Source organism: Bos mutus, chromosome 22 (genome assembly GCF_027580195.1).
Source record: "Bos mutus isolate GX-2022 chromosome 22, NWIPB_WYAK_1.1, whole genome shotgun sequence".
Taxonomy (NCBI): Eukaryota; Metazoa; Chordata; class Mammalia; order Artiodactyla; family Bovidae; genus Bos; species Bos mutus.
The window spans coordinates 23,811,469-23,828,172 of record NC_091638.1 but is presented as its reverse complement, the minus strand read 5'-3'; the positions used below and the strand labels follow the sequence as shown (position 1 = coordinate 23,828,172).

General features: G+C 37.6%; 1 protein-coding gene across 6 annotated transcripts in view; it reads left to right on the top strand.

The window, feature by feature from the left end:
* The window catches only part of CNTN4 (contactin 4), a 1,023,175-nt gene that overhangs the window by 682,905 nt on the left and 323,566 nt on the right, over nucleotides 1–16,704 (top strand). For all 6 annotated transcript variants that reach the window (XM_070359500.1, XM_070359495.1, XM_070359496.1 and 3 more), the window contains one exon: nucleotides 2,702–2,877. In XM_070359500.1, the coding sequence (XP_070215601.1) occupies nucleotides 2,702–2,877 (176 nt within the window). The remainder of the gene's footprint in view (nucleotides 1–2,701; nucleotides 2,878–16,704) is intronic.

The window sequence follows — 16,704 nt, the reverse complement described above, 5'->3', positions numbered from 1 at the left end:
ACAAAGAAAAGGGGATGTTTTGCTACAATACGTCCCATAGATAGCTTCCCACTAAGATCTGAAAAATGGTACCTTCCAGAGCTTCACAGTATTTGGTTGTGCACAGACCCCTCTCTGAAGAGGATGGTGTTGTGTTTCCCCAAGTGATGCAGAAACCAGCTTATGAGACTCACCCATTTGCCTTGGCCCTTGGGAAAATCTCTGTGTGCCAAATAAGCATACCTCTCTATGAGCAGTTCTTAAAAGACTCCTCAAAAACTGAAAATAAATTGTGACTTTTTCAAGACTGTTTCAGTATGGAATAAGATAAGGAATTCAGTGCAGTCCCCATTCAATTGGAATGAATAGTGACTGCATTGCAATAAAACTTGGTATAGGGCTTTGTAAAGGAGACTCAGCTGCATTTCACAGCAAGTGCTTTATTTTCTAAATAATGCATTGTACGTAAAAGCGGGTAATAAAGTAGATTAATGGACTTTCTACGGAACATTTAAGTTGAGATGACATGTGTAGACAGACCCGCAGAGGTGTTCTCATTATCCCTACCAAGACTTTTCTAAAAAGACTCACGTGGTCTCATTCCTGAGTTCCATACTCTGCTTGTGGCTCACGTTATATTGCAATTTCCTCTTTGAGCTTTTAGATTTGTCATATTAAATTGCTCAACTATCATTTGAAGCGAGAATTATGATAGAAATGTGACCAGGTGACTCAAAAAATATCTAGGGCAGCCAGTCTGCTCTGGAGATTCATGAGCATATAGACATGCTAGGATATAACCTGGCTGTTCTCTTTTTATTGCTTATTACTTTCTTGTCTGTGTCAGAACACAGAATTACTGTCAAGCTTAAGAACAGTTTCAATTTCTAATACCCATCTTCTTATAAACAAACACATAAAGAGTTATGTTCCATTTCCCGATCAGGTCCACCTTTCCCACCCCTCATGTTTCTGTATTTTCGCTTTTCAAAGACACAGACTTGAACAAACATACACCCTTATGCTGTGGTAGGCTAGGATGCTTCATAAGTTTTGTACGCACACAGCTAAAATATCCAGCCAAGAAGTAAAATATTTAGTGAAATATCATAAGCACTGATTGAGAACATTGAGTGTCAAGTTCTAAATGACTGACAGGGCTTGATACAGGCAAACTAGCTGAAGGGAAGGCAGAATGCCCACCTAAACAAATAAGGAGAATCCCATAGGAGGTTGGGGGGAGCTGGGATATATCTTGACCAAGGATATTGAGGAAGACTTCATTAGAAAACGTGTGGTTTAAGATTGTAGTGTGAGAGACATCTTGGTGGAAAAAAAGCACTCACCCTAACATTTTTTTGTTGATAACCAGTATCCAAAATCTGAAAGCAACTGACCTTTCATTTTTTCATTTAAATCCTTTTACATGATGCACACCAGCCCGAGTGCCCCAGAATTGTTATAAGAGGGTGCACAATGAGTATATATGTATATGCACACATTTAAATATTGTGTTTTTTATTTGTTTGTTTGAAGAAAATAAAATGACTGTTTCTCACTCTTTAGTCCTGTTATTGTTTCTGATCACTTTTCTTTGTGCTCTAGTCTTGCTTTATTTTTGGTCCCCTAGTGTGACTGCTCCTAGGAAACTATTGATGATAATTCAGATACTCTGACTATACTGTTTTCATTACCTGATTTGGGTTTAACCAAAAGGTGCATTTGGGCTCTTCTGTAAGATGTTATGGGAAAACCCAAATGAACTTTTTGGTCAAGCCAATATTTTTTGTAGGATAGTGGGGAAGGAAGAGGGAAAAAAACAAGATAGTCATTGTATTATATTAGTTTGAAAGTTTGTACATATTAAAACAACTTACTGAAAGACCCTTTGGTTAAAATAAGCTCTCTCTGGAATGTTATTGGCTGTTTAGAAAAAAAGAAAGGAAGTAAAAAGTAGATTTTTTACTAAAGTCTTGCTGTTTAAATGTGTGAGTCCCACTAAAACTAATTTATTGGGCCAGACTGTGTACTCAGATTCAGATGATCTGAGTAAACAAACAGGAAAACAACAAAACCCTCTTTGTATCTGTTACCTAATGGCCCAGTCTACAGTTTATTGGGCTGGTTGATTGATGTTTGAGTGCCAGTAGCTAAGGAGATCTTCAAAGTGATACACGATTAAGGCTAGTTTGGTTCCTAAGACAGCTCTAGATCAATAGAATTCCTCTGCTTTGTAGTCAGCCATTTCAGTCATATTAAGGACCAAGTCAAAGCAAATCTGCTGCAATTTCATCAAATACTCAGCCAACTACCCGAAAGTGGGGTATTCTGTTATCTCTATAGACCTATTAAAGAATGACTGCAAACCAGAAAAAGAACTTTTCCTGAGGAGTGCTATTTGAAGATGCTTATACAAGATGCTATGGGAAATTTCCAAAAAAGAAAAAAAGGAGTGAAGTGTCTGTAGCACTGTAAATAGTCATAAAAACAGGTGTTAAAATTTTAATATCAGTTTACCTAAAAAGGATGTGCTCATGTCATAAACATTTGTATTGACACCATTTCTATGTAGAGCTTTTCTAATTTTTTTTAACTGTGGTTTAAAAAAAAAGTCACAGATGATATTTCATGCTATTTGTAATTTTTTTATATATACTTTATACAATTTAGAAATGTTGTTTAATATTACAAGACTTTATCTCCTGGCATTTTTATACTATAGGTGGAAGTTAAATGGAACAGATGTTGACATTGGTATGGATTTCCGCTACAGTGTTGTTGAAGGCAGCTTGTTGATCAATAACCCCAATAAAACCCAAGATGCTGGAATGTACCAGTGCATAGCAACAAACTCGTTTGGAACAATTGTTAGCAGAGAAGCAAAGCTTCAGTTTGCTTGTAAGTAGCAATTATATCACAATGCAAATGTGACTTTGAATTTTTGTGCCATTGTACCAATCAACCTTTAAAGCAGTTTATCTTAAAAAATCAAAGAGATTTCAATTTATGTTGGTCTTCTTTACCTTTTCCAATATTTGCAAAATATCACTTTTGTAGGATAAATGGTAAATCTGAATGGGAAGATGTATTCTTCTGAACTTATAAGGGTTGAGATAGTTTGACTATATGATAACTTGGTTACATGATGTTCTATACACATAAATTCACATATACTCAAATTTATACACATAAAGTTTACATATACAACAGGTTATACACACACACATTTTAAGGAGAGTGTATAAGCAAGCAATGGAACTGCCAGTAACTTAATAATCAATGTGTGAAGTGATTTAGCCATAAAGCTCACAGCTGGAAAAGAGAAAACCTTGGTAGTGTATTAATCCTGTAATTCTCTAGTTCTTTTTCTTCTTTGAAAGAAAAGGGACATTTTGAAAGCCATTACATAAACAAAAAGTAGAGACAATCAAAGCTTTACCTTTTGCATTTCTGGTTTAGAACATTCAAAAACAAATTTTCCATCTCTTAAGACTACCGCCTAATAAAAGTTTATGAGCATACAGAAAGATAGTGGAATTTAGAAATAGCAAGTTGAAAGTAAAATCAACGGGCAAGAGCAATCAGTACACATTTGAAATAGACGCCTTAGAGGATGGCTGTTCAGCTGTATTTTAAAGCATTTATGTGTTTGCTTATGATTATATGTTTCCCTCTGTAAAATCCCAACTGATATAGCAGTGCATTAATGTCAAAGGTTTCCTAATTACGATATCTGTTGGCAGTAACACTGTAGAACAGTCTCATTAATAAAATCCTCCCGGGAAACTCAACACCAAATATACCTAATATCCAGTGCTTAATCTATTATTGCCATTTGGTGGCATTTTTATTAATTGAGAAATGAGTTTTCTAAGCATTAGGTATATATGGGACTCCAGGATTATTTTATTTTTGAATTTCTTCTGAGGTAATCTTCCAAATAATTAAGGTGAGCAGAAAAAAAAAAGGAGAGTATATCTGATTGAGTGGTATAGAACCAAAGTGTTTATTTCCTTTGGTTTAACACAAACCTAATATCTATATTTATTTTTAACAAGGAGATTTTCTTGGATTCATTTTAGAAAATGATCATAAACTTCCAGAGTAGGCAAACCTCCATATTAAATTTCTTTTATTTTTGGATTTCACAGTGTAGGAAATTTTAAAAAACAGTAATAATAATAGCACCAGAAAAGAGATTAACATACCAGGAGCAACTTTTCATTTTTCTAATTTATGACATTTAAAACATAAATTACTAACTCTTAAGACTCTCGTTTTGTAAAAATCCATACATTTCTACTACCAAAAATATTGGAAAGACAGAATCTCATATTCAGCTACACTCATTTAAACAGGGGCTTCCCAGGCGGTGCAGTAGTAAAGAATCCACCTGCTAATGCAGGAGACACAGAAAAGTGGATTCCATCCCTGGATGGAAAAGATGCCCTGGAAGAGGAAATGGCAACCCATTCCAGTATCCTTGCCTAAAAATTCCATGGACAGAGGAGCCTAGTGGGCTACAGTCCATGGGGCCATAAGGAGTCGGATGCGACTGAGCATGCAGGCACACATTCACGTTTAAATAGCACAGTTCAGCCAAAGTCAAAGCTCTCCCACTCATTTTGCATTTGAGTGGCCTGAGTTTGGCACCTACCCTGCTTTCCCCATTCTTCATGCCTAATATCCTACAACCCTCAGAATACTTGGTTGATAATCATTCAGTTTGAAAAATTCTGAAGATAGAGAACTCATCAGTTCATTACAAAGCATCCTGAACTGTAGTTGCTCTAGCTGTGCAAAAACACAAAAACAAGTTCAATATCTCGTCCTTGAAATTGAAGTAGATATTTAAATCTCTCATCTTCATTTCTGGTACTTACTCTATGATTTTGGTTAGGCTTCAAATCTGAAAATATGGTCATACTCCCTGTCCCATATTTATTTTCTTCTCTAGGTACTTAATCCACAACCAATTTCTTCACAACACAATTACACTCAATTATATATCAAGCATGACCCTTTAGAAATGTACTTAATTCTATGCATGTACTTGACCTTAGCAGAGGACAGTGGGAACAGTAGTATCCTATGAAATAAATGTATCTTTTGGCAAATGGGACTGACAATGATACTGGTTTTGTTTTCGTTTTTAAAGCTCCAATCTCATATTTCAACTTTATTTTGTGTAAAATCAGAGGATTGATTTTTCATGAATGGCTATTTATCCAGAGCTCCCCAATCATGTTATTTTATTACCTAAAATCAGAATATTATATTTACTTCTATTACATTCACCTTCTGAGTAGTGACTCTTTGTTCCATCACAGTTGAAATTGTTTTAAATCTTTTTTTTTTTTAATCTAACATATTGATTATCCTTCTTGTTCAGTGTAGCAGAAAATGTGATAAGCTTGTGTCCATTCAAATAATTGATAAAAAATGTTGACCTGGACAGGGCAGCCTGCCAGTAGAGAATGTCCACTAAAATAAGATTAAATTTATAAATCAATATCCTTCACATCCTCTTGTTCGGTTAGCTACAAATTTACCTGAACATACTGCACTTGAACCCCAGTTTCTCCTACTTGTTCTTAGAGTGATGAGGACCTTTGCCTGGTGGAAATCAAGATGTACTGTTTCTACACATCCGCTTATACCTGCTGTCTGTGCATCTTCTCTACTCTTCCCTAACCATTTATCATAAAACAGCCAGAGTAATCTTTTAAACATGTAAATGAGATCATTCCACTTTCCTGCATTACACCTTGTACTGCACTTAGAATAAATCTCAAATTCATTACCATAGTCTCATTTTCATTTCTTGAAGATGACAAATGATCTTTTGCACCAGGGCCTTGGTATTTTCACTCTCCCTGCCGTATTTGCTTTTCTCCTGATCCTTCACATGCTCACTTCCTATGATTCTCTGTTCTCAAATGAGATGTGACCTCCCAAGAGAAGTTTCCACAGCACCATGTCTCACCTGGGCCTCCCAGGTGACGCTGGTAGTGAAGAACCCGCTTGCTGGTGCAGAAAATGCAGATTTGACCCCTGGGTTGGGAAGATCCCCTGGAGGAGGGCATGGCAACCCATTCCAGTATTCTTGCCTGGAGAATCCCACGGCAAGAGGATCATAGTGAGCTACAGTCCGTGAGGCCGCAAAAGAGTTAGACAGGACTGAAGCAATTTAGCACGCACGCATGTCTAATCTACTCCAGTAGTCTTGCATGGAAAATCCCATGGATGGAGGAGCCTGGTGGGCTGCAGTCCATAGAGTCTCGAAGAGTCGGACATGACTGAGCGACTTCACTTTCACTTTTCACGTTCATGCATTGGAGAAGGAAATGGCAACCCGCTCCAGTGTTCTTGCCTGGAGAATCCCAGGGACGGGGGAGCCTGGTGGGCTGCTGTCTGTGGGGTCACACAGAGTCGGACACGACTGAAGCCACTTGGCAGCAGCAGCATGTCTAACCTAGACACAGTCTCTGAAAAAGCAGTTCCTAGCATTTCTTCTCCTGTCCTCTGTCTGTCTTCTTGTAGCCCTCTACTTTTCTACATAACAGCATCTTTTTCAATCATTAGGACTTACCATGACATGGAACAATTTTGTGTATTTCTTTTTTCTCTCCATTCAACTCCCTTAATATAATCTAAGTTCTGAGAGAGCCGAGACTATCTTGTCCCCTCTGTATCTCCAGAGTCCAGAATGATTTATATATAGGAATAAAGAAAATCTTTTATTAATTACCTATTCAATGATACAGGTTATTTGGGGGATGATACATGTTTTTTTGTAAACTTGCATCCTTTCTCTTACAGTCATTTTCTAGAGTCTGTCACCTTGATTATTAATGTAGTTTGTAGATCTTTCTTTTCTATCCTTTTTATATTAAAAAAATTAAAAGACATTGTCTTCAAAAATTGTTTTTAATTGTTTAGAATAAAATATCTTTTTTTAAGTGATATGAGGTAAAGTATGACAATCACATCTTTTGAATGTTACTGAATGTTTGCTTCTCCCCAAGCATTTTCATAATCATTGATGGAAAAAAAATATTGTCTTTTGACCATACTTACTGCACAGTAATACACAAGTGAGACTATTTCTTCAGTTTTAATTAAGTGATTTTATGGCTGAAATGGACCTTAATGTTTTCCTGACTTGTATATTTTTTTAAAAATTAAAGATTGAAATAACCGCATTACTGTTACTTACATAATTAATAAGTAAAAGCCAAAGAACAGCACCTTCAGTTCCTAATCTGGGGCACCTTGTCCTGTGTCTGCTTTAGACTCACTTTGATTTATAAGGAAAAAAACTCTTCATCTTTATCTAATATGTTCTACCTTCAAATCTCATTTATATACCTTCTATAATTTTATCTGTATGACACTCTTATAAGGTTGATATCATTTATGGTTTATTTTTAAAATATTATCATGCTGCTTTTGTAGACAGAATTTGGTAATCTCTTTTATTCAGCATTTTAAAAAATGAATTAATTCACATAAGCAAAAATTCTAGTTAATGGAGATGATGTCTCTAAGGACCTCCACTTTTCTTAGTTCAATATCTTTAGGACAGAAATCTTTCCTTGATTAAATAGGCACAGCATAACTGCTGAGGTGTGGACATTTCCATGAGCATAGACTGTTGTAATGTAATTTGGAGCACATTTTGTTTTCCGTCCCCTGCAATATTAAGCCACCACTTCTCTATCTGTCACTGAGCCTATTTCTAATGGTAGACTACCAATGCCCTTTCTACCATCCAGTTCTTGTGTTTCACCTTGGGCTAGCAAACTTGATTGATTAGTTTACCAGGGTCTACCCAGCACCTGGCATTTAGTAAACTTACAATAATAACTGTTGAATAAATGAATAAGTTATAAGGATTGGATGTTAAAGTCATCAGGCCATGTGTGGGACATGAGTTGAACCACTCTGTTGAAGGACTTTCTGACATTCCTTTGGTAGTGCTTTGGAGATGGATGCAAATACTTCTACCTTGAGCTTGTGTAGAAGACAGTTGGTATCCTAATTCCAGATAAGGGTATTTGGGGTCGGGAGGCCTTAGCCTAGTAAAAAAGTTCATGTACTGAGCACATCAAAAATGCCATCAAAGTTGATTTGTATCCTGAAAACCTGGCCTGAGATTATGCATAGTTTCAGTAAAGTGTTTAGCAACTTCCTTTCAGCTCTCCACCCTGCAAGGGGAAAAGCAAGTTGAATGTTCTTTAATTCTGAGGTAGGCAACTGAATCAGGAGATCAGGCCAGGACTGGAAGGAATTTCAGTTCATTATTTTTCACTGCTTCATGGTGGGGATTTTTTTCAGAGGCTGTATCTATATAGAATGAAGTGCTCTAGCTCCACCATCCTCACTACCCACTTCCCAACCAAGTGTGCATATGTGTTCAGTTGCATGAGTAATGCCTAACTCTTTGCGACCCTATGGGCTGTAGTCCACCAGGCTCCTCCGTCCATGGGGATTCTTCAGGCAAGAATACTGGAGTAGGTTGCCACGATCACCTCCAGGGGATCTTCCCAGCCCAGGGATCGAACCCACATCTCTTATGTCTCCTGCATTGCCAGGTGGGTTCTTTACCACTAGCACCACCATACCAGCCCAAATCTGCTTGAGAATCACCTTGCACAGTTAGTCAACAGGGCAATTTTGTTCTCTGACATATAGATATGGATTTTAAAAGTAAGTTGTAATACACACTTACAGGCTTACAAAATATCCAAGTCACTATTTTAAAACTTGTGGATGTGGGCTTGAGAAGCTGAAATACTCTTTTGCCTAAGTTTAAATAGAGTGCGATGTCCATTGCTCCCTTCCACTTTGTGTGTTTTATACTGCTGCTAGAACCGAGACTTCTCATCCGAGCTGTGGGATGGCCATACTTCTTTCTTAGGATTGTTATGAAGATTAAATTTTAAGGCATAAGAATAATTCCTAGTAAAAGCACAGAACGATTCCTAACATGAGAAAATGATGAAATAGCTGCCTCTGTGTTTTTCATCTCTTTCCCCTATTTTCCACTTCTTTTCTGTCTTTTAAAAATAAGAATAACAACTAACCTTTATTAAGAGTTTAGGTATATGAGATAAGAACGTAAGTCCTGAGGTCAGAGTACCTGGGTTGAAATTGTTTATTCTATAACCCTGTGACCTGGGACAGGGTCCTTCTCTCTGCCTCAGTTTCTTTCTTTTTTTTTTTTTAATTTTATTTTATTTTTAAACTTTACATAATTGTATTAGTTTTGCCAAATATCAAAATGAATCCGCCACAGGTATACATGTGTTCCCCATCCTGAGCCCTCCTCCCTCCTCCCTCCCCATACCATCCCTTTGGGTCGTCCCAGTGCACTAGCCCCAAGCATCCAGTATCGTGCATCGAACCTGGACTGGCAACTCGTTTCATACATGATATTTTACATGTTTCAATGTCATTCTCCCAAATCTTCCCACCCTCTCCCTCTCCCACAGAGTCCATAAGGCTGTTCTATACATCAGTGTCTCTTTTGCTGTCTCGTACACAGGGTTATTGTTACCATCTTTCTAAATTCCATATATATATGTGTTAGTATACTGTATTGATGTTTTTCCTTCTGGCTTACTTCACTCTGTATAATAGGCTCCAGTTTCATCCACCTCATTAGAACTGATTCAAATGTATTCTTTTTAATGGCTGAGTAATACTCCATTGTGTATATGTACCACAGCTTTCTTATCCATTCATCTGCCTCAGTTTCTTTATCCATAAAATGGAGTAAGATCATGGCATCCAGCCCCATTACTTCATGGCAGATAGAAGGGGGAAAGTGGACATAGTGACAGATTTTTCGTCTTCTTGGGCTCTAAAAATCACTGCAGACATGAAATCAGAAGATGATTGCTTCTTGGCAGGAAAGCTATGACAAACCTAGACAGTGTGTTGAAAAGTAGAGACATTACTTTGCTGACAAAGGTCCATATAGTCAAGGCTATGGTCTTCCCAGTGGTCATGAAAGATTGTGAAAGCCAGACTGTATAGAAGGCAGAGCGCAAAATAATTGATGCCTTCAAACTGTGGTCCTGGAGAAAACTCTTGAGTCCCTTGGACTGCAAGATCAAACCAGTCAATCTTAAGGGAAATCAACCCTGAATACTCTTTGGAAGGACTGATGCTGAAGCTGAAGCTCCAATATTTTGGTCATCTGATGCAAACAGCCAACTCATTGGAGAAGTCCCTGATGCTGGGAAAGATTGAGGGCAGAAAGAGAACAGAGCATCAGAGGATGAAATGGTTGGATGCAATAGACATGAACTTGGGCAATTTTCAGGAGATGGTGAGAGACAGGAAAGCCTGGCGTCCTGCAGTTCATGTGGTTGCAAAGAGTCAGACATGACTAGGCGACGGGAATAACAACAAAATACTCCTAAATTATTGTCTAGCACACATTAATAAATGTTAGCTGTTGTTATTTTTTATTATGATTTGATTACTCCAGGTCAGAGATTATGCTAAGCATTTTGGAAGCATCCATTTAGTTTTCAACATAACCCAAAGCAGTATAGGCATTAATTTTATCTCATAGATTAAGAATCTGCAGATTCGTGAATGAGGTGACTTTAACCAGGGGTGCAGTAGAAGGGCGAGGACCCAGCATCAGAATCTGGCCACGTCACTTTTGGGCAGATGACAGGCGTAGTTCCCCCATGACAGCTAGAACTACTGTTTCTCATGGAATTCATGTTTAAACTATAGATGTGAATGGTTAGTAAAATGTTTCTTTTGTAGACACAAACTTGATTTCTAAATGTGTTTACAACCTTTCATAGACTTCATTATTATTTTGTTTGTTTTTAGTTTTTTAATTATAGGCTTTCTTGATGTCATAATGTTGATTTACCATTAGTATCTAAAACCATAATGTGTATACCACAATTATGCATATATTTGTGACTCTAATTTTAATATAATTGGTTTCAGGTTCCATAATGAGAATAATTAATAACAATATTTCTTCTCTAAAAGTTAATATGCAAATTTCCAATTTATTGCTAGGTTGTAAAACATTCTGAATATTGATGTTTTATGATAAATAAGTGTGGGTTGGCAAACTTTACATCCCCAAGCAGTAAAATCACATATTATTACAAGTTTTTTTTCTTTTACTCCCATATTATTCCTCCCCGACATGAGAAAGAGATGTACTTTAAATGTAGATTATTATGAAGAGCTTCCAAGAGACTAATCCAATAACTCCAGATTTTAGCCTGTCAGACTGATTGCTTCATAAACATTGTTTGGGACCTTGTTCCTGGAAGAATTTCAGCTATTTTACAACAGTTCGGATCTTCAGAACAAAAGACTTATGCTATTCATCATCTCCTGCTGGGGATGACTATAATTCATACATAAGTACCTCCAAATTGCTGATGGTAAAATTAAGTCACTCAGCAAAAGTCAGTCCCCTGCCTGCTGTCTTGGGCATGGCAGGGTGGTGTTCTTTTGAAGGAAGCAATATGCTGAACTCTGTTGGTACCTCACATGAAGTGGGAAAAGACACTAGGTTGGTACACTATTCAAACCCTGCCTGTCTACCTCCTGAGCTTGTATTATGGGGAAGGAAATAAAAGAGGGACAGAAAGAAAAAAGAAAGGATGAAGAAAACATATGAAAGAGAGTCTTAGGTGCAAAAAACACCCCATGTTCTCCTTCTATGACCTCTCTCTATATATGTATAAGATACATCAATAAAGCAATCCATTCTGAGATTAATTTCAGTTAATTTATCAGTTATGTGGCAGTCAATGCTTTTTATGGTGAAAAGATCACATTGATGAGCAGTAGATGATCAGAAAGCATCACTGAAAAAGATTCTTCTTGTGGGTACTATAGTGAGCCTTATCTGAGTTTTCCTTAACTTGAGTACCATCTGACAATTGTGGCAATGATGGTAATAAAGATTAATGTATTAAAATTAGAGTGTTGTACTGTACTTGACTGGGGCTTTTGGCAACATGGTTTTTGAGCCTTGATCATTGTGTATTCACAGTAAATTTCGAATGTTCATTGCTTTTAATATCCAATAATTAGTTTACCTTTCATAGCCAAAGAATGAAATGTGCAATCAGAACAATAACTGGGGTTTTGATCGATGGCCAAACCCAGGACTGACTTGACTGATTTTTAATTAGAAAGGCTGCTTAAATAGGCAAACTTTTGTTCTGAGCAATAAAATGTTGATGGATGACTGTTTGGATAAATAATTTGTAAATATTTAGGTCAATTAAGACTTAACTAAGAAATATTTGGATGGCAAAGCTGCTAATATATATCAATGAAGGGCTTTTAGTCTCCATAAAAAAAAATTCTCATTTGAATAATTAGAAGAATTCAAACCAAAATTTGCTGAGTTTCTGAAATACTGCTTTTAGTAGGTTCTTTCTGCCACTTTATTGTTCAATCACTGAGTCATGTCCAACTCTCTGCGACCCCATGGGTTGAGGCACACCAGGCTTCCCTGTCCTTCACCAACTCCCAGAGTTTGTTCAAACTCATGTCCATTAAGTCGGTGATGCCATCCAACCATCTCATCCTCTGTCGCACCCTTCTCTTCCTGCCCTCAAACTTTCCCAGCATCAAGGTCCCACTGGGTCAGCTCTTCAGATTAGGTGGCCAAAGTACTAGAACGTCAGCATCAGTCCTTCCACTGAATGTTCGGAGTTGGTTTCCTTAAGATTGTTTGCCACTTACTATAATACTAAAAAGACATTACTGGTGACAGTGGGTATCTATTGAAAATTTCGTAAAATAAACTTTATAACTAGTCAGTACATGGGTGTGCTGTTGATTCTTCGTGATGTAGGCAGTTATGAATTTTGATATAAAAAATAATTGAAATTCACAAGTATACAGCATTACTCTCATTTGCTTTCTTCTATCTTCCATGATACTCACTAACGTATGCAAGTCAAGCGAAAGTGAAAGTCACTCAGTCGTGTGCAACTCTTTGAGACCCCATGGACTGTAGAGTCCATGGAATTCTCCAGGCCAGAATACTGGAGTAGGTAGCCTTTCCCTTCTCTAGGAGATCTTCCTGACCCAGAAATAGAACTGGGGTCTCCTGTATTGCAGGCAGATTCTTCCCTGAGCTATCAGGGAAGCCCTTCCGCAACCTAGAGATACTAGTTAACCAAATTGCTTTATTATAATACAATAATTCAGTCCAATTTGGTGTCTGTTTGGGTGACAAAGAGTAGTACATGAGTGAATCAATGAATACAGAGTTCTTTTTTTTTTTTTTTTAATTCAGAAGCATTCTAAGAATGTTTGGTCAATCATCAATTAGGTGTTGCCAGATAATTGAAAGTAGAAATAGAATTGAATGGGAGGAGGTGTCAACATAGAGAATAGTATCCCATTCTTTTTCAAGAGTTTGTATGTGACAGATTAAGATTCAAATTCAAAATCCAATTGACCATCTGTAGTGGTTTAAAATAGTAATTTACCAAAAGATAATTCATCTAGAACTTTCAATGTGAAGACTTTGTTGGCTAAAATGGAAAGCACTTTGGAAAATTGCATTTTACTGAGAGGTAACAAATGCTGAGTGAGAATGAGAATGCAGTTGTGGAACAAATTGGAAAATGGGTCTTTTCAGATATACTTAATTAAGGACCTGGAGATCATCCAGCATTAAGCATTTGAACCTTAAATTCCATGGCAAGTTCCTTTTGAGAAACAAAAGAGAAGACACAGGAGAAGGCACTGTGATCATCAGGCAGAGACTAGAGAAAAGCTGCCTGGGGACACAGGACTGCCAATAGCTGTCAGAGGCTGGAAGGGTCCAGGGGCCATTCTCGTCTAGAGCCTTCCTTCACAGTGAGCACAGCCTGACCATACCTTCTGATACTTAGCTGCTTAGTCGTGTCCAGCTCTTTGCGACCCTATGGACTGTAGCCCGCCAGGCTCCTCTGTCCATGCGGATTCTCCAGGCAAGAATACTGGAGTGAGTTGCCATGCCCTCCTCCAGGGAATCTTCCCAACCCGGGGAGTGAACCCAGGTCTCCCACATTGTTAGGCATATTCTTTACTGTCTGAGCCACCCAGGAAGCCCAAGAATACTGGAATGGGTAGCCTATTCCCTTCTCCAGGGGATCTTCCCAACCCAGGAATCGAACTGGGGTCTCCTGCATGGCAGGAGGATTCTTTTACCAGCTGAGCTACCATGGAAGCCCACACCTTGGTTTCAGACTAAAAGCCTTCAGAATGCTAGAGAATAAGCTTCTGTTATTGTAAGCCACCAAATTTTTGGTAACTTGATTATGTCCATACTGGGGAATTAGTGACCAGTGTATGCCAGGATCTTTACCTTTTCTTTCCTGACCACATTTATCAAGGAAAAATTAAAACCACATGGGAGTGACACTGAAGTCAGGTGCTTTTGTAACTCAGCCGTATTAGAAAGCAAAGTATTGAGAGGGATAACCTTGATTAAATGTGGGATAATCAGGGCCAGTTTTGCGTCACGCTTTGTGTTTTCCTCTGGGGAGTATAAAAGGGGATTTTAATCTGTATGTAGTATGATCTGATGAATACTGAAAAAATGTAGCTGCAGAAGCTCAGAGCAGCCTTTTCTTTTCACCAGCATATTTCTGCCTCTCTCCAGGAATAGCCTTATATAGGCCTTTTCTGAAATAGGCAGGAATGGCTCATTCTCCATAGAGTAAGGATTTGAAGATTCTGAGTAGTTTTTTTTTGGCCCCTAGACTTTCTCTCTGGACTTCTTTTTTCTAGGTCATTTTCCCTGAGTTTGACCTTTCTTGGGCATGCTAAAGTCCTCGAAACTGGCTGTTACCACTTTGAAAGTATCTGACCGACCTGTGTCTATAACAGTTTCACTATGGTCCCTCACGTATTGTTATGATTCGTGTTATGACATTTCTGACTGCAGAAGCCCCTGCAGAAGTCAAGGGCTGATGCCACTGCCTTCCCGCTCAGCACCTTTCACTGAGTGGGCTCTAAATCGGAACAAGCCCCTTGGCTCCTAGCTGACGTGTATTTTATGCACCATCCTGGCTAGTTTTTACTTTACAGCTATAATATGTGACCCCTGGACAGAACAAATGCCTTAGAGTTCAGAGGTTAAATCACAAATTCAAAGACATGATGAAAGGGGCGTGTGTGTGTGTATGTCTCCACGTATGCATGTCTGTGTTTTTCCAAGAACTAAATTATTCTGTTAGATATTTTACCAGAGATTAAATTCTGTGCTAACCGGGTCTGTAATTTATTCTTGATATATGTATTTAGGATATATACTAATTACAAGTACAGCGTTAATCTGCTGCCAAATATTTGCATTGTTCTATATCATTAGCGTTTCACATTTTTTGTTTGTTTTCCATAGCATTTCCTTCTCCCCCCGCCTCAAATTCAGTGTTATAGCTTGGTGTTTTTCTTTCTGGCTTACTTCATTCTGTATAATAGGCTCCAGTTTCATCCACCTCATTAGAACTGATTCAAATGTATTCTTTTTAAGAATTTTCCACAGTTTATTGTGATCCACACAGTTTCAAATCTTATGCTCATTTTTAATTGGATTGTTTGGTATTCCATTGTTGTATTATAATATTACTTAATTCTGGGTTCAAATTCCTTATCAGATATATGATTTGCTGTCTTTCACTTTCTTGGTGATGTCATATGAACCACCGAAGTTTTCATTTTGATGAAGTCAGTTTATCTATTTTTGTTTTGTTCTTGGTGTCATGCTCTTGGTATCATATCTAAGAATCCAGAGTCACAAAAAATTAATCTTATGTTTTCTAATAAAAATTTTATAGTTTTAGCTCTTAAGTTTAGCACTATGATCCATTTTTTTTTTTAATTTTTGTTTTCAATTGTAGGATAATTGCTTTACAGTGTTTTTGTTTGTTTGTTTGTTTGTTTCTTCCTTACAGGAGCTTGAATCATCTATATGATCTATTTTGAGTTAAGTTTTGGATGTCTTGAAGTTGGGGGTCCAACTTCATTCTTTTTAAATTTTTTCAAACGTATTCTTCTGCATGTGGATATTCATTTGTCCAAAAATTGTTAATGAAAAGATGATTCTTTTCTGTCATGAGATCAAAGAAACATGATGCATATATTGCATTAACTATAGACTCCATCCTGCTTTCCCTATAAGCAAAACATATTGCCTTTGGAAATGTCATGTAAAATTTAAAATTGATAAATTCTAGGATATCTAATCTTAAATAACATCACATTGGAGCCTTGACGACCTAATTTACTGGTTCTCTAAATTTAAGGAAGAACTCATTTTTTTTTTACTCCTCAGAGTCTCAGTTCTGTTTTCCTCAAACAACCTCTCAAACAAGAATGCCTGCAATTTCTTAAGACCAATCAGTGTTTTACAGGCCAGGCACACTCCAAATCGATAGAGAAATAATCTTCTCTAAGGCATTGAAGTCCTAGGTAACTATTAAATAAGCAACCAGACCATTTAACATTGGCCAGCACATCTCCTATGGCACCCCACTCCAGTACTCTTGCCTGGAAAATCCCATGGAAGGAGGAGCCTGGAGGGCTGCAGTCCATGGGGTCGCTGAGGGTCGGACACGACTGAGCGACTTCACTTTCACTTTTCACTTTCATGCATTGGAGAAGGAAATGGCAACCCACTCCAGTGTTCTTGCCTGGAGAATCCCAGGGATGGCGGGG